At 36.0% G+C, this 21844-nt stretch overlaps 1 protein-coding gene and 1 long non-coding RNA gene across 6 annotated transcripts in view; both read right to left on the bottom strand.

Moving 5' to 3' along the window:
- LOC128891250 (uncharacterized) overlaps nt 1-21844 on the bottom strand; it is a 256897-nt gene that overhangs the window by 15699 nt on the left and 219354 nt on the right. For all 5 annotated transcript variants that reach the window (XM_054150645.1, XM_054150641.1, XM_054150643.1 and 2 more), the window contains exon 6: nt 17652-17749. In XM_054150645.1, coding sequence (XP_054006620.1) covers nt 17652-17749 — 98 coding nt within the window. The remainder of the gene's footprint in view (nt 1-17651; nt 17750-21844) is intronic.
- LOC128891317 (uncharacterized) lies at nt 1900-5222 on the bottom strand. The gene is made up of 3 exons (XR_008460801.1): nt 4690-5222; nt 3089-3404; nt 1900-2043 (listed from the first exon to the last, which is right to left on the bottom strand). It is a non-coding gene; the product is annotated as an uncharacterized LOC128891317 (long non-coding RNA).

The following is a 21844-nucleotide window of genomic DNA, read 5'->3' as shown; positions in this document are numbered from 1 at the left end:
CAACATATAAAAGAGAAAGTAATTAAATTAAATGAAAGGAAAATTGATGGCGATGTTCCAGTTTCACAACCTCAACTTCGTCAGCACAATACTTCTGCTTCATTAATGGGATTAATGTTTATTTTATTCGTACGAAATGAATTCTCATTAATTTAATTAATATATTGTCAAATGTATATTACATTTTTAAGTAGTTTTGGTACAATTAATTTTTTAACAAAATTTTTGTTACCGCTATTTGATGATGAATGAGACCATTTGTTCATTCATTTAAAATTCCCAAATACAGTCAGTGTAAGAAGTATTCGTACGGCAACCAATTTAAAATAAATGGCTCCTGTACGAATACTTATTACACTGACTGTATATGTATAAAATAGAAATATTTCAATAACTTTGAATGCTGCGTTGAATATGCCTTAAATTTTGTTCCCAACATTTGACAGTTTTTCTAATTATGTAACAAAATGTGATTACATTTTATATTCGCATTTTTAACAGAAATTATGACGATTAATTCGTATGTATTAGTAAAAAGAAAAAATAAAGGAGGAAGGAACATTAGCTGTGTGCTGAAAAGTAACTGTAATGTTGATAATATCAAATTATATTGCTTGACAAGTTCAATAAGAATTTATTTTTTAATAAGCAAGAGCTACTTACGTAATTATTTTTATTACTGAGTGTTCTCGTTTAAAATGTCTGTGTCTAGAATTACAAAACAAGATCGTAAAATATTAATTACTGCGTCACGTTTACGTTGATGTCATGTAATCCTTGTTTGTAGTTGATAAACTACATTTCTTAAGGTGTCTTCTTAGAAAGGAATAAATCGTTCGATGATAAAATTTTGTCATGTTTACATACTGTTTCATTATCAGGACAATCTTAAATATTTCAAACACATTATTCGTTCAAAAAAAAAAGAAAGAAAATATCACAAATTGCTTATTACATTTTTAAAGTCGTGTTCTTCCAAATTTCAAGGACATCGTTCTTCGTTCTAATATGATATATTTTCATTTACACAACATACAACTTATCACGCAATAATCTGCATACAATATGAACATTACACATATACAACCATTATTCATGTGTATATATGTACATATATATGTCATATATACCTTCACGATGAATGTAAAACTCTGTACATTTATTGCACTACAACTTTTACGTAGAATAATAATAATTTTTTAAACGCGCCACAGTTGTGATGTAACTGGAAGAAAACTACTGTATAATATTTACAGACGCATATACGAGTATTTTCTGAAATACGTTTTCCTTGTAAACGGATTTCCAACGATTACACGTCTTTCTAGGAAGCAAACATTTTCGCAAGGCTAAGTACAAACCGTTACTTCAAGAGTTCCTCTTTACGTGATAAGATAAGGTAGAAAGAAAAAAGACAAGAAAGAAACGTATGTCTCTGCAAGACGTATGACTCGGGGTTCTTTCTCTGCTTCGATCAAATTCAGTCGATGAGCTACCTATATTCTAACTTTTCCTCTTCTATTCTCCTTTGTTTCTGCTGAACGAAAGGTCGACGGTAATGGTATTGTTGTTTACACGCAAATACTAAGAAACCCAAGAAAATAAATAATTGACAAGTATTTCCGTTTAATATTTGAAGAAAGTTCACTGGAGGATTCGTGAAAAACATTTGGATAATACGGATCCTCAAATTTGTTTTAATGTATAAAAATAATCATGTTTGTTAATTCAATTTTTCTATTTATTTGATTAAGTCTTTAAAGTTTATGTCAGTAAATGAAAAGATAACAGAGTTGAAAAAATATATTTTTAGATATCAAAATAAAAAAGATTTACGGTTTAATTTTGAATAAAATTATTAACAATTTTGTAATAATTGTTGAGAATAAATGTGTTTGTACTCGTTTCTTCTTCGTTAAGAATTTTCATTAATCGAATTAACACTGGATATTGAGTCGAGTTTACAAACACTTTGTTATAGCTCTCGGTCATAACTGTGAGGTTTTCATCGATACAATGATATACAATGTAAATCCTGCGAACCTAAAATTATATTAGAAGATTAGTTTACATATTAGCTACCAGCGTCCTATGTGGAAAATATCTAAAGGAACATTTTTTTTTAGGATTTTATTGTAATGACATGGGATTATTAAAACGTAATAATGGAACCAAAATGAAATGCCCTGCGTTTTTTGTAACATTTTTATTAGAGCTCCCATTCATACGCGTACACGCGTATACGAGTTTCATGGGTAAGACGTAAAGACGTGTAGAAATGCGTGTAGGAAATATCCGTCTCCATATTACACGGATACACGATTATAATTATTCTTAATTAATTTTTGAAGTCAATAAATTGCAAAAAAAAAATGAATTTATTAATTACACGTGTAGGTGAGTAATTATCACACGTGTTTTTTTATATCCGTGTCTCGTAAACGTGACACGTGCACCCGTGTATCGTATTGTACGTGTTTTAGGCGAGGACTCTAATTTTTATATCGTATTATGAATACAAAAATACTACATCCCGTTATAATTTAGTTCGCCACCCTTGTCTGGAATATTTTCAGATTTTTATTAACAAAACTAATTTTATGTCGCGATATTTGTCATTAAAACAAATGTTTACAAAAGACATTATAACAAACAAAAATTTCGAAAAACTCCAGATTATTAAAGTATTGCTCAATAGTAAATATGAAAACAAATATATACATGTCGAATTGAGTATCCTCCTCCTTTTCGAAGTCGGTTAAAAATAAAATTTAAATTTCAAAAAGACCAATAGGTTAGTTTTTAATAAGCCAATAAAAATGGTAATTGTGCGCGTATATTTAATGGTAATGGTATGCGTATATTTTACTGATTACCTAATTTAGTTTATTTCCAATAAAAACGACTCCTTTAATTTTAATTTACATTTAGAGCACATAACTCTATTGATCTCACGTTATAAAATTTGTTCATCTTATATGAAGTATAACAAACAACGTATTTCACGATCGGTGCATAACAGTTTTCCAAGGAATACAAAGGTTAGTGTCTCAGCTTTATGGCGTTATAAATCAAGGATGGATTTTACCTTGCCCTGTTTCTGTTTGTTCATTTTATCCAGTTCAATCTCGTCCTTGGCCTTCCGTAGAAGGCTCCGTCTCTTCTTTTCCATCATTTTGGATTCTGAACTATGCGATACACATGCAACAATTGTCACGTAATAACCAAAGAGATTCTCTTATATCATTTGTACACGATTCAGTATTCATGACACGGCCAGATGAAATATGGAAGTTCCTTTCTCATATAAATTCATAATCCATGGACACACGCGTATCCCACTTATTTTAATCGAGAACTGCTAGCTTTACCGTAGCTTAATTCCTACCTTGTTCGACACGATTCTACAGTAAAATAACATTATGGAAATATTGTTAGCAAGCTGACTTTCTACGTACATTTTTAATTAAGTTGTTACTTGACTTGTTTAGATATCTCAAAAACTATACTATAAACATTGTTATCGTCGAAAATACTGATAGGAATAGTTTCTATAATATATGTATACAAAATATACATTTTTCGTGTTGCCAATCGTTTATACAGTGGATGTAGAAAGTATTCGTACACCGATCAATTTTCAAAAAAACTATGTAAAATTGTAACTTATTAACTTATTTTTTATAAACAATGACATTCTACATATTCTCAGTAATCTCTAGAATAGATAAATTACAAAGAAAATAGCTATTTATGTAAGTTGCGAAACTAACAAGAAAAAAACAATTAATCGGTAGAAATATTGAAACAGTAAGTATTCGTATAACTGTTTAACTTTTAAAACTTCATTAAAAAAAAGAAATTTACATTAATTTACAAGTATATAATACTTCCTTCGTAGGATTTCCTTTTGATTTTATAATTATTATAACTTTTCTAAGCATTAAATTAAATAAATTATTAGTTATTCGAAGTGGGATCTTTTTCCATTCCTCTATTAGAACCTTTTTTAAAAGTACTTTACTGGAAATTTGATGTTTTCTAATTCGTACGGAGCAATAATCTAATGTGTTTACGTTATAAACTCTACTGTAAATGGTTCGTCATAAGAATCGTACAAATACTTATTGCTTTTATACTTTTACCCACTTTTCGCACATTTTTTGTTAATTTCACAAATTATATTAACTAGTAAATGTTGTTTGGACTATATCTATCTTAGAGACTTCCGAGAATATGTAAAATATCATTAATCATAACAAAAGAAGTTAATAAATTAAAATTTTACATAGTTTTTTGGGAAATTGATCGGTGTACGAATACATTCTACACCGACTGTACATACGTAACATTATGCGAAAGTTTTGAACTTGAACTCGTAAGAATATTAATGTATATTCTTGTAGAATTATTCCATCGTTATCGAACGAATTTTACATGCCGATTGAAGATACAGTGAAATTACATAAAAATTCGAAGATTAAAATAGTATTCAAAGCTTTCGCAACACGCTACCAGTAAACTATGAACTATACAAAAAAATACACTGCACCTTTTTCATAGAAAATTTCTTTATCTTTATTTCCGATAATAACCACTATTGAGGTAAACCCAACCGTTTTTGAGATATCTTCTAACAACGATTAAATGAAAATTCAAGCAATAAATGAGCTAGATACAAATACTTACTTCCACGATAAAATCTAACGTGACTGGACTACGATCAATCGTATGCTATTCGAACCAAACGAGAGGCATAATAATTACAAGTGACGATCAAACAATGGACGCTATAGAGTTGTCTCTAGAGGCTATATTCACCGATTAATTATTCGCGGGTTAAATTAATCATGTGCGGAGCCAAACGTTTCGAAATTTTCGCGATTACGTATCAGTTGGTTAATCGCCATTTCACCATTGAATCGTGCGACAGTGTCGATAGATAAACGTCGTATTCAGTCTCGTGTTTCGAGCCGGTCGTACACGAGAAACGGTGACCCGTTTAAGAACTTTCACTGAGAAGCACAACAATTACGAAACGCTACTTTTATTTCCATGAGTTTCAATGAAGCTATTCCTCGTAGCACCTGCTAGTGTTTCGATAGTCAAAGTCGTTTTTTCACTTACTACAATATTATGTTAATTAGCATGAAAAAAGAAGCGAAATAAAACAGGTCACTAGAAGGAAACAAGTTTGACGACGAAATGGAGAACGAGGACTCGCGTTGACTAACGATCCGCACCAAAACGTTCACTGAGGGTCCGCCAATGTCGTCTCATTGTTTTTAAAGTGCCCAACAGTCGTGGGTGCTCTGACACATACTAACTACGGCCCCGCAGGGGGGCTTAAGGAGACACCTGCGAGCTGTTCCTGATCAGGTGGCCTTTTAGTATTTAATTCCCCGATCGCGCGCGTATAAGTTTTCAACGTCATGAATCGTTTAAAGCTGCGCGTAAGATTCGAGTCGTTAGGATTATCGTTAAAATTCCATCGATACTTAATCCTTTGCACTTTGATGTCCTCTTTGACGGGGTATCGTAACAAACATTGTCAGTGATAGTCAGCATGATAAAATTGCATGATTCCTTCAAGTTTTTTATTCGAATGACATGAAAAAGCAAATAAAATTATGGTATATGTATATAGGTATACTAGGATAAAATGAGTGAAAAACTGAGCGAAATGTGGAAGGATGACCAAAATTTTTAAGCTGACTTTCAAACAGCATATAAGACACCCTTTTTCCATAACTACATCTTTTTGACCTTTAGTTCTTGACTACCTGGCAGATCGTCTTGCCTCCGGACTGGTTGTTGATTTAGCTTTCTCAGGATACCTTCTCGTACCTCCATTTCATCTTGACACTCGAAGATCTTTTCGAAATACGATACACGTCGATGTACGATGCACTACGGTGCATAAGTATAGTATCGCTATAATTTTCGTGCGTTTTGTAGATTTAATTAATAATTTCTAATTTTTAATAGTATCACATGAAAGAGGCTAAAAATATATTATAGCAATGATAAAACGGTGAACATAACATTTATTTAAGACAATTAATAATAATACTACAGATATTTCATGGGTGCACAACTATAGCACCAATGGAATTATAACATATTAACAATATTAAATTATAATGCAATGATTAAATTATAATTCCAGCGAATAAAAGGGAATGATTTAATAATGAGTAGGGCCTCCTTTCTTCTCGATTAACTCAAAAATGCGACTTGCCATACTCCCAACTAGTTTTTTCAACATTTCATCGTTAATTTCATTCCAGGATTTTAGTACAGCTTCTTTTAACTGCGAAATGCTCGAAAATTATTGATTGTGTGCATAAATACGCCTTACCATCGTACCCCATAAATTTTCCATCGGATTTTGATCCGGGGAGCATGCTGGCCACTTTAATAAATTTATATTAAGTGTTTGAAACCACCTTAGTGTTGCTCGACTTTTGGATATTGGGGCATTATCTTGTTGATACGTCCAAGTAATGTGGTTCTTCGAATGAATAAACGGCAACAAATTGTTCTCCAATATTTCAATATAGTCTAAACTATTCATTCTGGATGAAGGAAACGCTAATTCCAGCTTGCCACTCGAGCAAAATGCAGCCCATATCATTAACGTTCCCCTTCCAAAATTTCGTTTAAAGAAATATTTTGAGTCTTTTCGTAGGTCTCTCCAGTAACAATTGAATCCATCTGGCCCATCGAGATTAAACTTCTTCTCGTCGGAAAATATTACCTAACAAAGAACATTAAATGGAAGAAAATAATGTCATCTCTTAATTTGCCGATTAACATTCAACTTACATGATTCCAGTTTGTATTCATGTTTCCGCGGACGTATTCCATTCTTGCTATTTTGTGGGGTTTAGAAAGAACCGGTGGTGAAATTAGTTTTTGTCTGGCAATGTTTGAATTCCTTCTAAAGACGCGTTGAATGGTCCAACGCGACACTTCGAGTCTACATTCCGCTGCAATTTCCCGACAGCTTTTCAAACTATTGCTCCCAATTTTAATAATCTACCTCTCAGCACGCAGAGACAGTTTCTTCTTAGGTCCTCCTTTTTCATTTTGGCCATATTTCGACGGATTACGTAAAAAGTTTGATATTACTTTAGGGGATTGCCCAAGTTTATGTGCAGTTTCCCTAATTCCCAGTTCTAGTTTGTTGTAAGCTAAAATTTCATCTTGCTCTTTCTCAATAAGATACTTATTACGCGTGCATTGTATTAATTAATAAATACAACTCTGAATTACATGAAAATTTGGTGACAAACACGGTTGAAGTGTGATGACAATGAAGGTGGTGCTATAGTTTTGCACCGATTCTATAATGTTTTTCGACTTTATATCGATATATGCTTAGACTACTTCAGTATGTTTCCTCTGAAATTAATTATTTACATCGCTTTTTCATATTAGCCTATTAGATATGAAGGTCATCTATGGTCTTTTAAATGGAACTGTATGTTTTTGCTTCCGTATCGTAATAGAGGATCTTCAAAAAAGTTCAACGATGTATTACACAAGGTGATTTTTCTTCAACTATCTGGATTTACTTAATATGCTTAAAAGTTAGTGAATAAATTCTGTGGAAGTGTGTGTCACGTTACGAATTGTAATTTGAAATTATTTTGGTTTGAAACTATTTGGTTTTATGCTCGTCGTATTGTCCAGATTATGTTCAGCTTAATTTGCTCGGATTATGTCGTGTTTCGATTTTGAGTTGCTAATTGCTTAATAGAGCCATTAACGATGTCATGCAGTGATAACTACAGCGATTACGCGCGGTTCATCTGGTTTCCATGCCTACACACGACTCGATCGGTGACGTGTTTTGTTTTAACAATGAAAAGAATTTCGTAATTGAATACTGTTTTAACTAAACTGGACGCGAAATTGACGTTCGCGCCGTTGTCAGCGTAAAGGAATATTGCGGTTATTGGAACACCGCAAGCGATAACGATGATGATAGACCTCGAACGTCCACTATTATCGCAAACCAATGTCCCGGATTTCTCCTTTGCCGCAGACGAGTTATTACAACAGTAATTGATGAACGACGAACGTTAATTGAAAACCGTGACTTCTTTCCAACGGCGTTTTGCAATTTGTCGTGTTACATTTAACTCAAAGTAACGTAATTATATGGAGAATGGCGCTCGGTGTAGCATCGTAAAAGAAAATGGGTTTAAGTCCAGGCAAGACAGTTTTGAAAGTAGTCGTTCCAGAACAATCAGAGGGTTTCCTACTAAATTAATTAAAAATTATCAAAGGTCATCTACAGTAGCGGAGAAAAATATTACAGCAAACATTTTTTAAAATTTCGTTGTATACCATTTTATGTATCAGTCTTCCGAAGTCAATAACATAAAATATTCCGTGTAACCATGATAACTTGAATATAAAGTTATATTTGTATGAATTTACATGTATATAAGCTGTATATATGTTTACGCATTGTGTATAATTATATTTATCTTAATTAACACGTTCACGCCGGCGAATGTATACCACCGGTGGCTCACACTTATACTACTGTGATCAAAAAATATTAACGCTTCAAATAAAACACAAACGGCTTATTTAATTTTTCAAATTTATTTCATCCCCTTTAAAGTAGTCTCCATTGGAGACGATTCACTTTTGCCAACGTTATTTGAAGAAAGCACACATTCATGGCACAGATGGCAAAGAGCAAACACTTACGTTAATTTACAGAATTTTCACCATAAAAATTCCATACCAGATGTGATAAGGGCAATTTATGAAGCTCTGAGGAATTATGATCTGCTTTATAGGTTTTTAAAAGGATTTACAGTAAATTCAAATGAAGTAAGCAATGTGTAAGTAATGTGATTTGGAAGTTGGCACCGAAAAAGTAATTTAGCAGTTACATCATGTTTTAATGAAGGAAAAGAGATTCTATTTAACATCATGTGAAGATTCGACATTGAACCTGGTTTATACACTGCGGTGCATAACTATAGCACCACTGAAATTATTAAGATTTTTTAAACATAAAAGAAAATTTCAAAGAAAGTACTTGGCTAATATGAAAAAGCGATGTAAATAATTAATTTCAGAGAAAACATACTGAAGTAGTCTAAGCATATATCGATATAAAGTCGAAAAACATTATAGAATCGGTGCAAAACTATAGCACCACCTTCATTGTCATCACACTTCAACCGTGTTTGTCACCAAATTTTCATGTAATTCAGAGTTGTATTTATTAATTAATACAATGCACGCGTAATAAGTATCTTATTGAGAAAGAGCAAGATGAAATTTTAGCTTACAACAAACTAGAACTGGGAATTAGGGAAACTGCACATAAACTTGGGCAATCCCCTAAAGTAATATCAAACTTTTTACGTAATCCGTCGAAATATGGCCAAAATGAAAAAGGAGGACCTAAGAAGAAACTGTCTCTGCGTGCTGAGAGGTAGATTATTAAAATTGGGAGCAATAGTTTGAAAAGCTGTCGGGAAATTGCAGCGGAATGTAGACTCGAAGTGTCGCGTTGGACCATTCAACGCGTCTTTAGAAGGAATTCAAACATTGCCAGACAAAAACTAATTTCACCACCGGTTCTTTCTAAACCCCACAAAATAGCAAGAATGGAATACGTCCGCGGAAACATGAATACAAACTGGAATCATGTAAGTTGAATGTTAATCGGCAAATTAAGAGATGACATTATTTTCTTCCATTTAATGTTCTTTGTTAGGTAATATTTTCCGACGAGAAGAAGTTTAATCTCGATGGGCCAGATGGATTCAATTGTTACTGGAGAGACCTACGAAAAGACTCAAAATATTTCTTTAAACGAAATTTTGGAAGGGGAACGTTAATGATATGGGCTGCATTTTGCTCGAGTGGCAAGCTGGAATTAGCGTTTCCTTCATCCAGAATGAATAGTTTAGACTATATTGAAATATTGGAGAACAATTTGTTGCCGTTTATTCATTCGAAGAACCACATTACTTGGACGTATCAACAAGATAATGCCCCAATATCCAAAAGTCGAGCAACACTAAGGTGGTTTCAAACACTTAATATAAATTTATTAAAGTGGCCAGCTTTTAAATTTTCGCGATGAAAATTTTGACCTAATTTTTCACTTGTTAAATCTACGTAATAAATGTTCGTTTTGCATCAGAGAGATGGGAAATTTAACGCTCTTTCGAATGGCATACTTAGTCTTAAATTTGCACTGTAATTTGATGGAGTTATGGCCGTTTAAAGAGTGTCAAGTCGAAAACGTAGAAGAAAAATTAAAAGTGTGTAACCGCCGAGATTGTCGGCGGGGTTGTTTGTCGGTTCGCGGCAGGACTTGAGACGCCGAATCCGCGGGCAGAGCATCCGCGGCCTTGCTACGCAGCGGTTAGAAAACGCGACGGTTCAGAGGTAGGCTCGTAAGGGTAGCTACTCCAGGTTTCACCGTGCAGAGTTTGGGTGGTCAGCGTTGTCGGCTGTGCCACACTCGTGCATAGGCTCTTCCTACAGAGTTCCCCTTATCGGACCGGAGACTGCTGGTTTTACCGAGTAGGGTAAAGAGTCAGTTTTGTCCGCTGTGCTCTTCGCGACTACTTGGTTCACTAGCCTTGACTGCACTAGCCCTAGACTGCCTTGACTGCAAAAACATTGCCCTTTTTGTAGGCGAGCACGGACCATGAAGAGTACAAGTTTTATGATTCCTCGGCGCTACCTGACAAGACATCCTGCACCTCGTTTAGCTTCGAGCGTACGTACGGGGTCCCCCCCCCCCCCCAGGGGTGACGTCGTTACGGGTTCCGTGCAGGGGCGATGCGTTACAAGTGAAAATACTCGAGAGTAAGGCGACACAAAGAAAATGTCTAAGAGTAATTTTTTGTTGGAAATTTGTTGTAGAGTTGACACCCTGCGTATGTCCGAACTTATACGTAGACACCCTGTATATGGATAGTTGTTTTTAGTATGTTCACAACTTTAGACATCTTTTGAACTGTTAACCCGGCATGGATGTTTAAAACGTGGTTGATTAAGATCATAATTTTCCCTGCAAAAATGGTCAAACTATTTTCTGCAAGTATAGGGCGATAAAATACCTTTTCCGTAAATGATGTAAATATTATTCATATCAACACGTGCTGTATTTTCTTTGCGAATCTCACACAACATGCTAAAAATAAATGCACAATTCACTCCTTGATAAATAAAATTCTTGGTATACATTGACTTTTTCTTCTCAAATGTTTCTTGTATATTGACTGACCACCCATTCTTACAATTAATCGTATCGGTCGCTAGCTGCGTTGGGTTTAAAAAACACATTGTGAAAAGTATATGTATATTGGCAGAATCCACGGCACAAACTTATGGAATAGAGGACTTAATAATATCTATTAAACTATTGAGTTGTTGAGCAAAAGAATTCATTTTCTCATCGTCTTATCATTAGTCGAAATATTTTATTCGAATGAAAATTTTGCTCACCTCTGTTGAAAGGTGGCATCTGTTCATAAAAGTTAAGAAACAGAGCATAATCGCCTCTATTGAGGTGGCACATCTGGCCATGAAGCGAACCGCCACGTCAGGGAATTGTCACGATAAATTATAGCTCGACTATCTACAGGGTTCATGTATGAAGACGCTTCCATTAAGCATAACGCGCAACGGTTTTCTCTTCCGCGTGATAGAAGCGGTAGGTTCTGACGATGAGTAAGCGGCGAATGGTGTTTCGTTGATAGATACTAATGGCACCCCCGTTCGTCAAAACGAATCGTGAAATTGCAAGAAGAAAACCTCCGAATAGTAGTTTCCCTCGTTAAGCGCAGTATGCTAATTAACGAGATCCGACAGACGCAGACGAGTCTAATGGACGCTATGATGAGACTCGGTCCGTCTCGAAGGAAATTGGAATAGAGAAAGTTCGGCTGCAAGTGGTTTATTGGCGAGTCTAAGCGGGTGTTTTAAGAGTGGCGATCGAGACGGATTTTCTTTCCTGCTCGATCGCATCATACACGTGTTTATAACGTAAAATTACGAGCGTGTTTTAGACGAAAGAACAACGTACGTCGATGTTTGGTATTGTTGAACCAGTATATCATTTGACTATATCCTTAAGTGTAATCTTAGGGAATTTAGATTCCTTTTTGCAACGCGGAACAAAATGAATTAATTATGAAATGACATTCTTTTTAGTATCAACCCTTTGCACTCGAAGCCTTTTTCTCTGGTATCTGCCAGCAACTCGAGATGTTTCTTACCATTTTATTGCCATAAATTCTAAGCTATCTAGATTTGAGAATAAGGTCACCTTTACCTCACCGACAATCATTTTATTGACACTTCGAGCTTCAAAGAAATTAAACCTAATGGAACATTAGGTATTGTAGATTTGCTGCGTGAAACCTAATAGTAACTAAGAATCACCTCTCGAGTTCAAGGGGTTAATAATATCTATTTTATTAATAAAGAGTTTTTTCGAAGTTTAAAATGACTTTATTTTTAATCCCCTGTTGCTCGCGAAATTTCGTTCATCGCGACCATGTCCAGGACGCATCCTTCGCGATGAACGGAGGTTACCTATACAATAAAATATAATACACACAATGTATCTAAGTTGAGTTAAAGTTATACGATATTAATGTTAGTCGACTACAGACAGTCGTTGAATCTAAATGTATTTGTGTATTTCGTACTGTGAATTCTCTCTTATAGTGATTTTGTTAGTATAAACTAGAAAAAACATTAAAACTAAAATCATGCCACGTGGTAAAGTTCTAACTAAAGAGGAAAAAATAGGAATCTTTCAAAGAAGAGCAAAGGAGAGAATTTAAAACAAATGTCACTAAAAATGAAAAGAAGTAGGTGTGTAATTCGTAATTTTTTAAATAATCCAAAAAATTACGGAAAGAAGAAGAGATCTGGAAAACAATCATCCCTTACTTTAAGAGATAAAAGAGCAGTTTTAAGGTGTGCATCAAATTCAGCTCTTACACCTAGGCAAATTTTAGTAGAATGTGGGTTAAAAGTATTTGTAAAGACTGTAAAATGAGTTATACAAAAGGCACAGCATCTGAAACGAAAAAAATTTGCTGTTAAACCACCTTTGTCGATAGTATACAAACAATGTCGACTGGATTTTGCTCTTAATCATGTATAGTGGAAGAAAAATTGGCGGAAAGTGGTTTTTACTGATGAAAAAAAGTGAATTTAAATGGACCTGATGGTTGGAAATATTATTTTCACGATTTACGGAAAGAAGCAAGAATTTTAAGTCGCCGTCAATGTGGTGGAGGATCTGTGATATTACGGGCAGGCATCGTGTATAATGGGAAGACCGAAATTAAGTTCATTGATGGCAGAATGAAAGCTACTGGTTATTTAAAACTAGTACAAGAGCAGATTCGGAATCATGCTGAAAGAGTGGCTGGAGAAAATTTCATATTCCAGTAGGACAATGCAGCTGCTCATACAGCGAAAGTTGTAACAAATTATTTTCAAGGTCAAAGTATACCAATTCTATGTAGATTGGCAAACACGGTCTCCGGATCTCAATATTATAGAAAATGTGTGGGGTCAGTTGAGTAGAAGAGTATACGAAGGTGGCAAACAATAGAATAGTCTTAATGATTTGATAGTAGCAATTCTGAAAGGTTGAGAAGCCTTAGATCAAAAGAATATAAAACATTTATTTAAAAGTCTACCGAAACGAATGATCGAAGTTGTTCAAAATAAAGGAGGCTCTACACATTATTAGTATTTCAAAATGTATATAAATTTTCAGAACTTTTGTACATTCTTTTCGTCTTTTAAGCGGTGTCTTATAATTAGACTGCAGATCTTTATACATTTATAGGAAATTTGAATGTGCAAGAACTTACAAAATGCAAACAATATACAAGAATATAAAAAAGATTGAAAGTAAAGTTCATGTTATAATATTTCCAGAATAAAATAAATAATTAAAATTCAACCTAAATAGGAATTTCCAAAATAAAATAAATTCCTATTTAGGTTCAATTTTTCTAGGCACGTTCGTGAAGATTTTATTTTGCATAAAGATCCGCAGTCTACTTATAATTATGTTCAGTCAAAATTGTATTATTTTCGAATAAATTAAAAATGTTTTATCATTTTTCGCAAAATTTATGAAGTTGTTATTAAAAAATAAACTATTTTCTTTTGACGAAGTGTATTTTAATATAACTACATTATTAAGTACCTGAAACAATATTTTTCGGGGTATTTTATAATTATATCCACCAGTGTACATATGGGAACCGAGTAATGAAACGAAATCCGGAGCCCCGCGCAAGTGGACGAAATTTTTACAGTTTATTCATCTGACGTTTAATGTAAAAAACGAAAAATTGATAACTTAAAAATCGCACCTTGCAGCTTCGAAGTACCGTCATTGACAACGACGCGCAATCTTATAACTAACATTCTATTTCAGACAATTGTGTACGAATCGATTTGCACATTTGTGAAAAACTTCTTTAAACATTAAGGGGCTTGGAACATCAAAAAATGAAAAAAATCACTTTTTTATTTTTTTTTTTTTTATTAAAATTTAAGCGATTCTGAACAATTTTACGCAAAGAAAATTGAATTTGGAGCACTAGAAGTTGTAAAAAAAATTCAATTTTCTTTGCATAGAATTGTTCAGAATCTCTTAAATTTTAATAAAAAAAAATTTTATTTAAAAGTGGTTTTCTTTTCATATCTGATATTCCAAGTCCCTTGAGGAACAGTTGTCTCACTAGAAGTTGTTTCGAACGCAAATTTCCCTCGATACTTTCTAACGGTGAAAATGAAAAGTATCGTTAGTTAGCAGTTACTCATTTCCAAGTAAATATTTATAAATAGTAATGGATTTTTGGTTTTTTGATGGATTAGTAGATATCGCTGAGTCCTACTACGTATCTATACAAAATTTAGAAGATTTTAGATATATTATAAAATCTAATTAAATTTCGGGAAAAAGGACTTCAGTTTTCAATTTTTATTTTTTAAACTAAGCGCCGGATGAATATCTCTATAAGGAGATATTTTAGAAAAATTGATTTGATAAATTTAAAAATTCGTCTACTTGGCCGTTTAAATTACGAGCGCGACCCTGGCAGTACGACCCATAGAACTTCCTGCAAAAATCGTCCCGTGGTCAAAGGGTTAATGATTGCAGAACAAATGTATGCTTTTAGTTTTTCCTTACTCAGAAAAAATGCCATGACGTTTCGACCATATACATGTGGTCGTTCTCATATACATACAGTGGATGTAGAATGTATTCGTTCACCGATCAATTTCCCAAAAAACTTTTGTGTGAAATTGTAGTTTATTAATTTCTTTTTTTATAATCAATGATATTTTACATATTTTCGGAAGTCTCTAAGATAGATATAGTCCAAACAACATTTACTACTTAATATAATTTGTGAAATTAACAAAAAATGTGCGAAAAGTGGGTAAAAGTATAGAAGCAATAAGTATTTGTACGATTCTTATGACGAACCATTTACAGTAGAGTTTATAACGTAAACACATTAGTTTATTGCTTCGTACGAATTAGAAAACATCAAATTTCCAGTAAAGTACTTTTAAAAAAGACTTTAATACAGGAATTGGAGAAGATCCCATTAGAAAAGTTGCAATAATTATAAAATCAAAAGGAAATCCCTCGAAGGAAGTATTATATACTTTGTGCCGGGGCAGACCTTTTCTGCCCGTCACGAGAGCACCCTGACCCCCGGAAGGGCTTCGCTCTCTCCCCGCCACACACGCCTGCGGAGGTGGTCGCGTGTGGAGGGATGTGTGGACAGCGCGTTTAGATAGGGACCTTTTCCATCTCGCGCCCTTTATGATCCCCTCCCCCGCCGCCGCGAATTCGCGAAAGCGCGGCAAGTCGCCGGTCGCCGCGCCCTCCACCCGGGGAGAACGGAAATGCAGCCGCCACCAAGGGAGGACTGGCCACCCTCCAAGGATGGACCACCGGACCATCGGCCCCGAGCTGCCAAGGGGACCCCCAGGACCTGGTCCACCCTGGACGTTGGTGGCGGACGGTAAGAGGAGCCCCTCCGGATCCTGAGTGGGGAGAGCCGCGAGCCAGCGACGCGAAGGGTGCCGAAAAAGACCGACACCGATTTTTCGGACAAAACGGCAGAACAAAGGGAATTAACGGTTGACCATCGCGCAAGCATCACGCCTGCCTTACCAGTCTTGTGTTATTCCTTTGCGCTTGCGATAATTATGAGTGTTTGCTTTTCTTACGATTTCGCGCTCGCGAGTGGTCGCTACCTCTTTGCAACCCCCCTTTGAAGGACGATTCGGTACCTAAGGTCCAGGACAACCCAGGTGGGGCCCACTTGTTCGGGTTTTCATCTGTGTGCGCGCATGGGTGAGTTAGCGGATCGTGTGTGTGTGTGTGTCCGCGGACGTGCTCCGGTGCACTTGCATACGACAGGACCACCCCCGGAGGCGAGAACCTTTTGCAGTCCCTCCGTATACTTCGGTCGTCTCCCGCGTGGCCTTACGCGGTTAGAGAGTGAGTCGCGTTTCGAAGAAAAGGGCCCCTTCGAAACGCGTAGCCGTTAATTCCCGGTATAACGTTTTCTTTTGACTGTATTTTATTCTAGGGCGGATTCTTGTTTGCGAGGCCCCCATAGAATTAAGTCGCGCCGGTCAGATATTTTTTAGATATCCCGTTTTTTTTATTCTGATACTTCCTTTCTTTTTTGTATCGGGAATTCCACGTCGCGCTCCCCTTTCAGCGCCTGGTCGCCAAACTTTTCCTTCACGGTGATTGTACCGCGGAATTCCCCGCGTAGATTTCGCGCGAATAAAGAAATTCGATTAAACGTACGCGGATCAGAGTTTATTTCCTCTTCTGACCTCCCTTGAGTTTCGCTCTCCGCTAGAGCAGCCGGAAGGACGGACGCGTGCACTTGGAACTGGCGCCTAAAATTTTTATAAACACATTTGTCCGTGGGAATTGTGCGACCTAGCGTGTGGAATAGCGGCTTTCTCGGCCGCCCACGCGAGGTCCGTCACAACTTATAAATTAATGTAAATTTCTTTTTTTTTTAACGATATATTAAAAATTAAACAGTTGTGCGAATAATACTTATTACTTCAACATTTCTATCGATTAATTGTTTTTTTTTTTTTTTTTTGTTAATTTCGTAACTTACATAAATAGCTATTATTTTTGTACTCTATCTATTTTAGAGATTTCCGAGAATATGTAGAATGTCATGGTTTATAAAAAATAAGTTAATAAATTACAATTTTACATAGTTTTTTTGGAAATTGATCGGTGTACGAATACTTTCTACACCCACTGTATGTATATGTATGTTAACGAAACAAGATAATTCAAATTTAAAGGTTAACGCTATTCTCTAGACTCAGAAATTCTAGATTTTTAATATCTTCAATACTTTTGGATACAGAAGGAAGTCTTTTAAACAAATTCTGTCCAGTTTCTAACAACAATTAACATAGTGCAGAAATTCGTCGAAACTAACAACTTTTATTTCTAAAGAAGGTTTATAAAATTATTAATTTTGTACATTTTATACAGAAAAACTTACACGAAATATAAAAGTCTAACGGTGAGTAGAATCGATAAGTTTTACCTGCATGTAAAAAGCCTCTCCCCTTGTAATAACGAAGCTACTGGCTCTGTCGTCAGTTTGCAGGGCAAACAGGCTCGCGGCTACGATGGACAACGATGCTGAAAGTAAAAGTATTTGAACGTTATGCATGTGTACATTGAAAGTAAAATATTTATCTGAAGGGATATACGTCTTTCTTCTATTTTATTGAAATATCTAAGATTATGTATAATAGAAATACATAAAATGCTCGAAAAATGGAGCATGTTTTCGAACAATTCAAGAGAATCCATCAATTTTTATAAAAATTAATTATACATATCAATTACATTTAACATACATTTCACTAAAAATTATTTTTCTAGTTGAACTTTTTTTCAGAAAATAATTATTAATTTTTTCTTCTTGCATCCTTAAGTTTCCTTAACTTTATTAGTTTGTATACATCGATTATGTATCATAACTATTTTCTGCAGATGGCTGAATGTGACGTCAAAATATTGTAATTTTTGTACTTCTTTAAAGTTTTTTATAGGAATCTCACTTCTTTTTATTGTAGATAACTGCAAACAATTCTACTGCATATACGTGTAATCTGTACACGATTCATTAGTTGTTTGCCTAGAAGCGTCCACCCTGGCCCATTGCCGTGGCCGTGATGGGCGAGAATAAAGGTAAACTGTGCAAGAAATTTAAATGTTAATAATAAAGTGAGAATATGGACATAGAAATCCACGCGCAATTTATTGTATTACAATAATATAGAAAAAGAGAGACCAGTTTCAGTCCTTTAAGTTTTCAAAAGTACTCAGAACGCATGAGAGAAAGTTTTGTTGCTAGAAATTTAATTAAATGTTAATGATGAAATGATAAAACGAACGAAGATATCCACTATTTGTAACGCGCAATTCATTGTGATGGAATAGTGTAAAAATGTTGAACACTTGGCAGATTATGAATGAGATATCTACACTAATGCGCAAAACTTAGGGGACAAACTTTTAAACGGTTCAAAAACATGGAAGTTTTCAACCGATTGGAATTAAACTCCGTGAGGAGTAGTTTTGTAGTGTCCTCTGGGCGTGTGTAAAGTTACATGGGCGAGGGTTGATGCGAAGGGGTTAATTCACCCCCCTAAAGGGGAGGGTATAAAAAACCCGTCTTTGAAACAGGCCAGGGATGACGGAAGAGGTCGAAAAAAATTTTTAAAATATTTAGGGCGACTCTGTTTGATGCCCTCTACAAAATGCACCCCTTGAAATCGCTCTCGGACAAACCCACCCCTCACAACACCCCACCCCCTCTAAAATCCGTAATTTTTGGACGATGGTCTCGATTTTGGACTCGATGCATTCTCTGGATTCCCCTGATCCAGAAAATGCCATCACACATACCGTGCACCCCATAGGCACTCCTTGGGTGGGTGGAACAGCTATCAAATTTTCAACCCCCTTCGTAAGGGAGCACTTCCAAACATCGGAGGGCGATGAAATTTATCAGGTTTGTTCACGATACGTTAAGGATGAATGCCGAAAAGGTCCCGTTTCGAAAACTGCCCCCGGAGCTGAAGAGAGGAGAGGCAGAGGTAGGGATGGTCCACCTCCAAGTGTAAGTGTATTCTCGGTACGTTAAGGATCAATGTCATTTAAAGCTCATTTCGAAAACTGCCACTGGAGCTGAACAGGGTGGCCCAGAGTTAGGGGTGGTTTACCCACAGGTGTAGGGGTTGGAACGATGTTTCGTTGCATGGATCACATGTCAAACAGTCCAGGGCATCGGGCTGACACAGTTTTGATGTCTTATTCCCGCGTGAATGGCAATGAAATACGAAAATGTCGTTTTTTTTTGGAAAACCCACCCCCAACTTCAGACCCATCTGCAGGGTGAAGAAGCAACCCCACGTCAACGCCGTTCACGGATTCTGACGCGCGAATGCTTTATTAACAGATCCCCTAAGATCAGATTTTTTGAATCACGCTTTCGTTGTCAAATCGGAGCAGATTTGAAAGAGTATTAAGTGGGCCGGTCGGAAACGGTATTCAAAAGTGGTACGAGACCCTGCGCTCGTAGTGGTCAGCCCACGTTAAATTGGAGTCCGGTCTGGTCTGACCACGTACGGGTGCAGGTCCTCGCTCCGTTTCTGAATGCCGGCCCACTTACTACTCTTTGAAATCTGCTCCGATTTGACAACGAAAGCGTGATTCAAAAAATCTGATCTTTTGGGGATCTGTTTGGGGATCTCATTCCCCTGCAGATGGGTCTGAAGTTGGGGGTGGATTTTCCAAAAAAAACAACATTTTCGTATTTTATTGCCATTCACGCGGGAAAAAGACATCAAAACTGTGTCAGCCCGATGCCCTGGACTGTTTGACATGTAATCCACCCAACGAAACAACGTTCCAACCCTTACACTTGGGGATGGACCACCCCTACCTCTGCCTCCCTCCCTTCAGCTCCGGGGGCAGTTTTCGAAACGGGACCTTTTCGGCATTCATCCTTAACGTATCGTGAACAAACTTGATGAATTTCATCGCCCTCCGATGTTTGGAAGTGCTCCCTTACGAAGGGGGTTGAAAATTTGAGAGCTGTTCCACCCACCCAAGGAGTGCCTATGGGGTGCACGGTATGTGTGATGGCATTTTCTGGATCAGGGGAATCCAGAGAATGCATCGAGTCTAAAGTCGAGACCATCGTCCAAAAATTACGGATTTTAGAGGGGATGGGGTGTTGTGAGGGGCGGGTTTGTCCGAGAGCGATTTCAAGGGATGCATTTTGTAGAGGGTATCAAACAGAGTCGCCCTAAATATTTTTAAAATTTTTTTCGACCTCTTCCGTCATCCCCGGCCTGTTTCAAAGACGGGTTTTTTACACCCTCCCCTTTAGGGGGGTGAATTAACCCCTTCGCATCAACCCTTGCCCATGTAACTTTATACACGCCCAGAGGACACTACAAAACTACTCCTCACGGAATTTAATTCCAATCGGTTGAAAACTTCCATGTTTTTGAACCGTTTAAAAGTTTGTCCCCTAAGTTTTGCGCGTTAGTGTATTTCGGTTTTCAATTCATATTGGCTAAGTATTGACGAAAATTTTATCCAAAAATAAAAACAAGATTCTACCGTTTGCGAATGAATCATGACATAATATTACGATATCTTTGTCGAACGTGGACCGATTTTATTGATATTGATTTTATTCGAAAGCTAATATGCGATTTACATTAGAAAAATGCCTTTTAATTTAAAAAGTATTGCAGATGTGATTAGATATTAATGAAAGAAGTTTTAGGTTATGTTGGAATTGCCGTTTTACGAGTAAAAGATACGCGGTGACGTTTAATTTTTCATGTACTTTTTCATTGTATGTCGAGACGCTACCGCGTCTCCAGATAATCGACAGAAAGATCTATCCTACGTTAACAATAACGATGCACACTCGTTAAGTAGAATGTGAACAACGAGTGACTGTTTTATAGCCTCAAACCTTACGAAGTGTAATTAGAACGTCTGAATCCAATATCAGTTTTGATTTATCCGAGAAATAATTTTCTTTTAATACTACAAAATATGTAAATTTTAACTGTTTGCTGTATTACTGTCTATGTTTTTTTTCATTAAACAAATTATCTGTTGCTTTTATAGAAGAAACGATTTCTATGCGAATCATAGGAACTAGGAACCTGTAATGTGTACGATGTCTGATTAAAACAGTCCACTTCTGCTTTCAGCCTATTTTCAGCCCAAGTTATCCTTGGACCTGATTACATATCCAAACGTAAAATTTCCCGCTCTTTTTGAGTCCGGCAACAAAAACAGGAGTTCCCATTAAAAGAAAACAATTTGACCTTGAAATTGATCTTGAAAATGTGGATCAAGGTCAAATCCAAGGTCGCCACTGGATTTCTCGTTGACAGTTACCTAAGGTGTGACCTTTGTTGTTTAGTTGTATCACTAAACTCGTGAGATATCTAGGAATTTCCATACTTTTTTACCGCCCTGTATATTATACAAAATGTTGCAGATCCTTCAAAGGGGTGGGTGATCTGAAACAACTTTTGCGTTGAAATGGTGTTAAAATAACATTTTCACTAAGGCAAAAGTTTTTGTGTTGAAATAATGTTAAAACAACATTTTCGCTAAGAAAAAAGCTGTTTCAAATCACCCCCCCCCCCTTCCAACCACCCCTTTAAGAACCTCCAATATTTTTGGGACACC

The sequence above is a fragment of the Hylaeus anthracinus genome, unplaced genomic scaffold, assembly GCF_026225885.1.
Source record: "Hylaeus anthracinus isolate JK02 unplaced genomic scaffold, UHH_iyHylAnth1.0_haploid 12001, whole genome shotgun sequence".
Classification (NCBI taxonomy): domain Eukaryota; kingdom Metazoa; phylum Arthropoda; class Insecta; order Hymenoptera; family Colletidae; genus Hylaeus; species Hylaeus anthracinus.
This window is presented reverse-complemented; position numbering and strand designations above follow the sequence as displayed.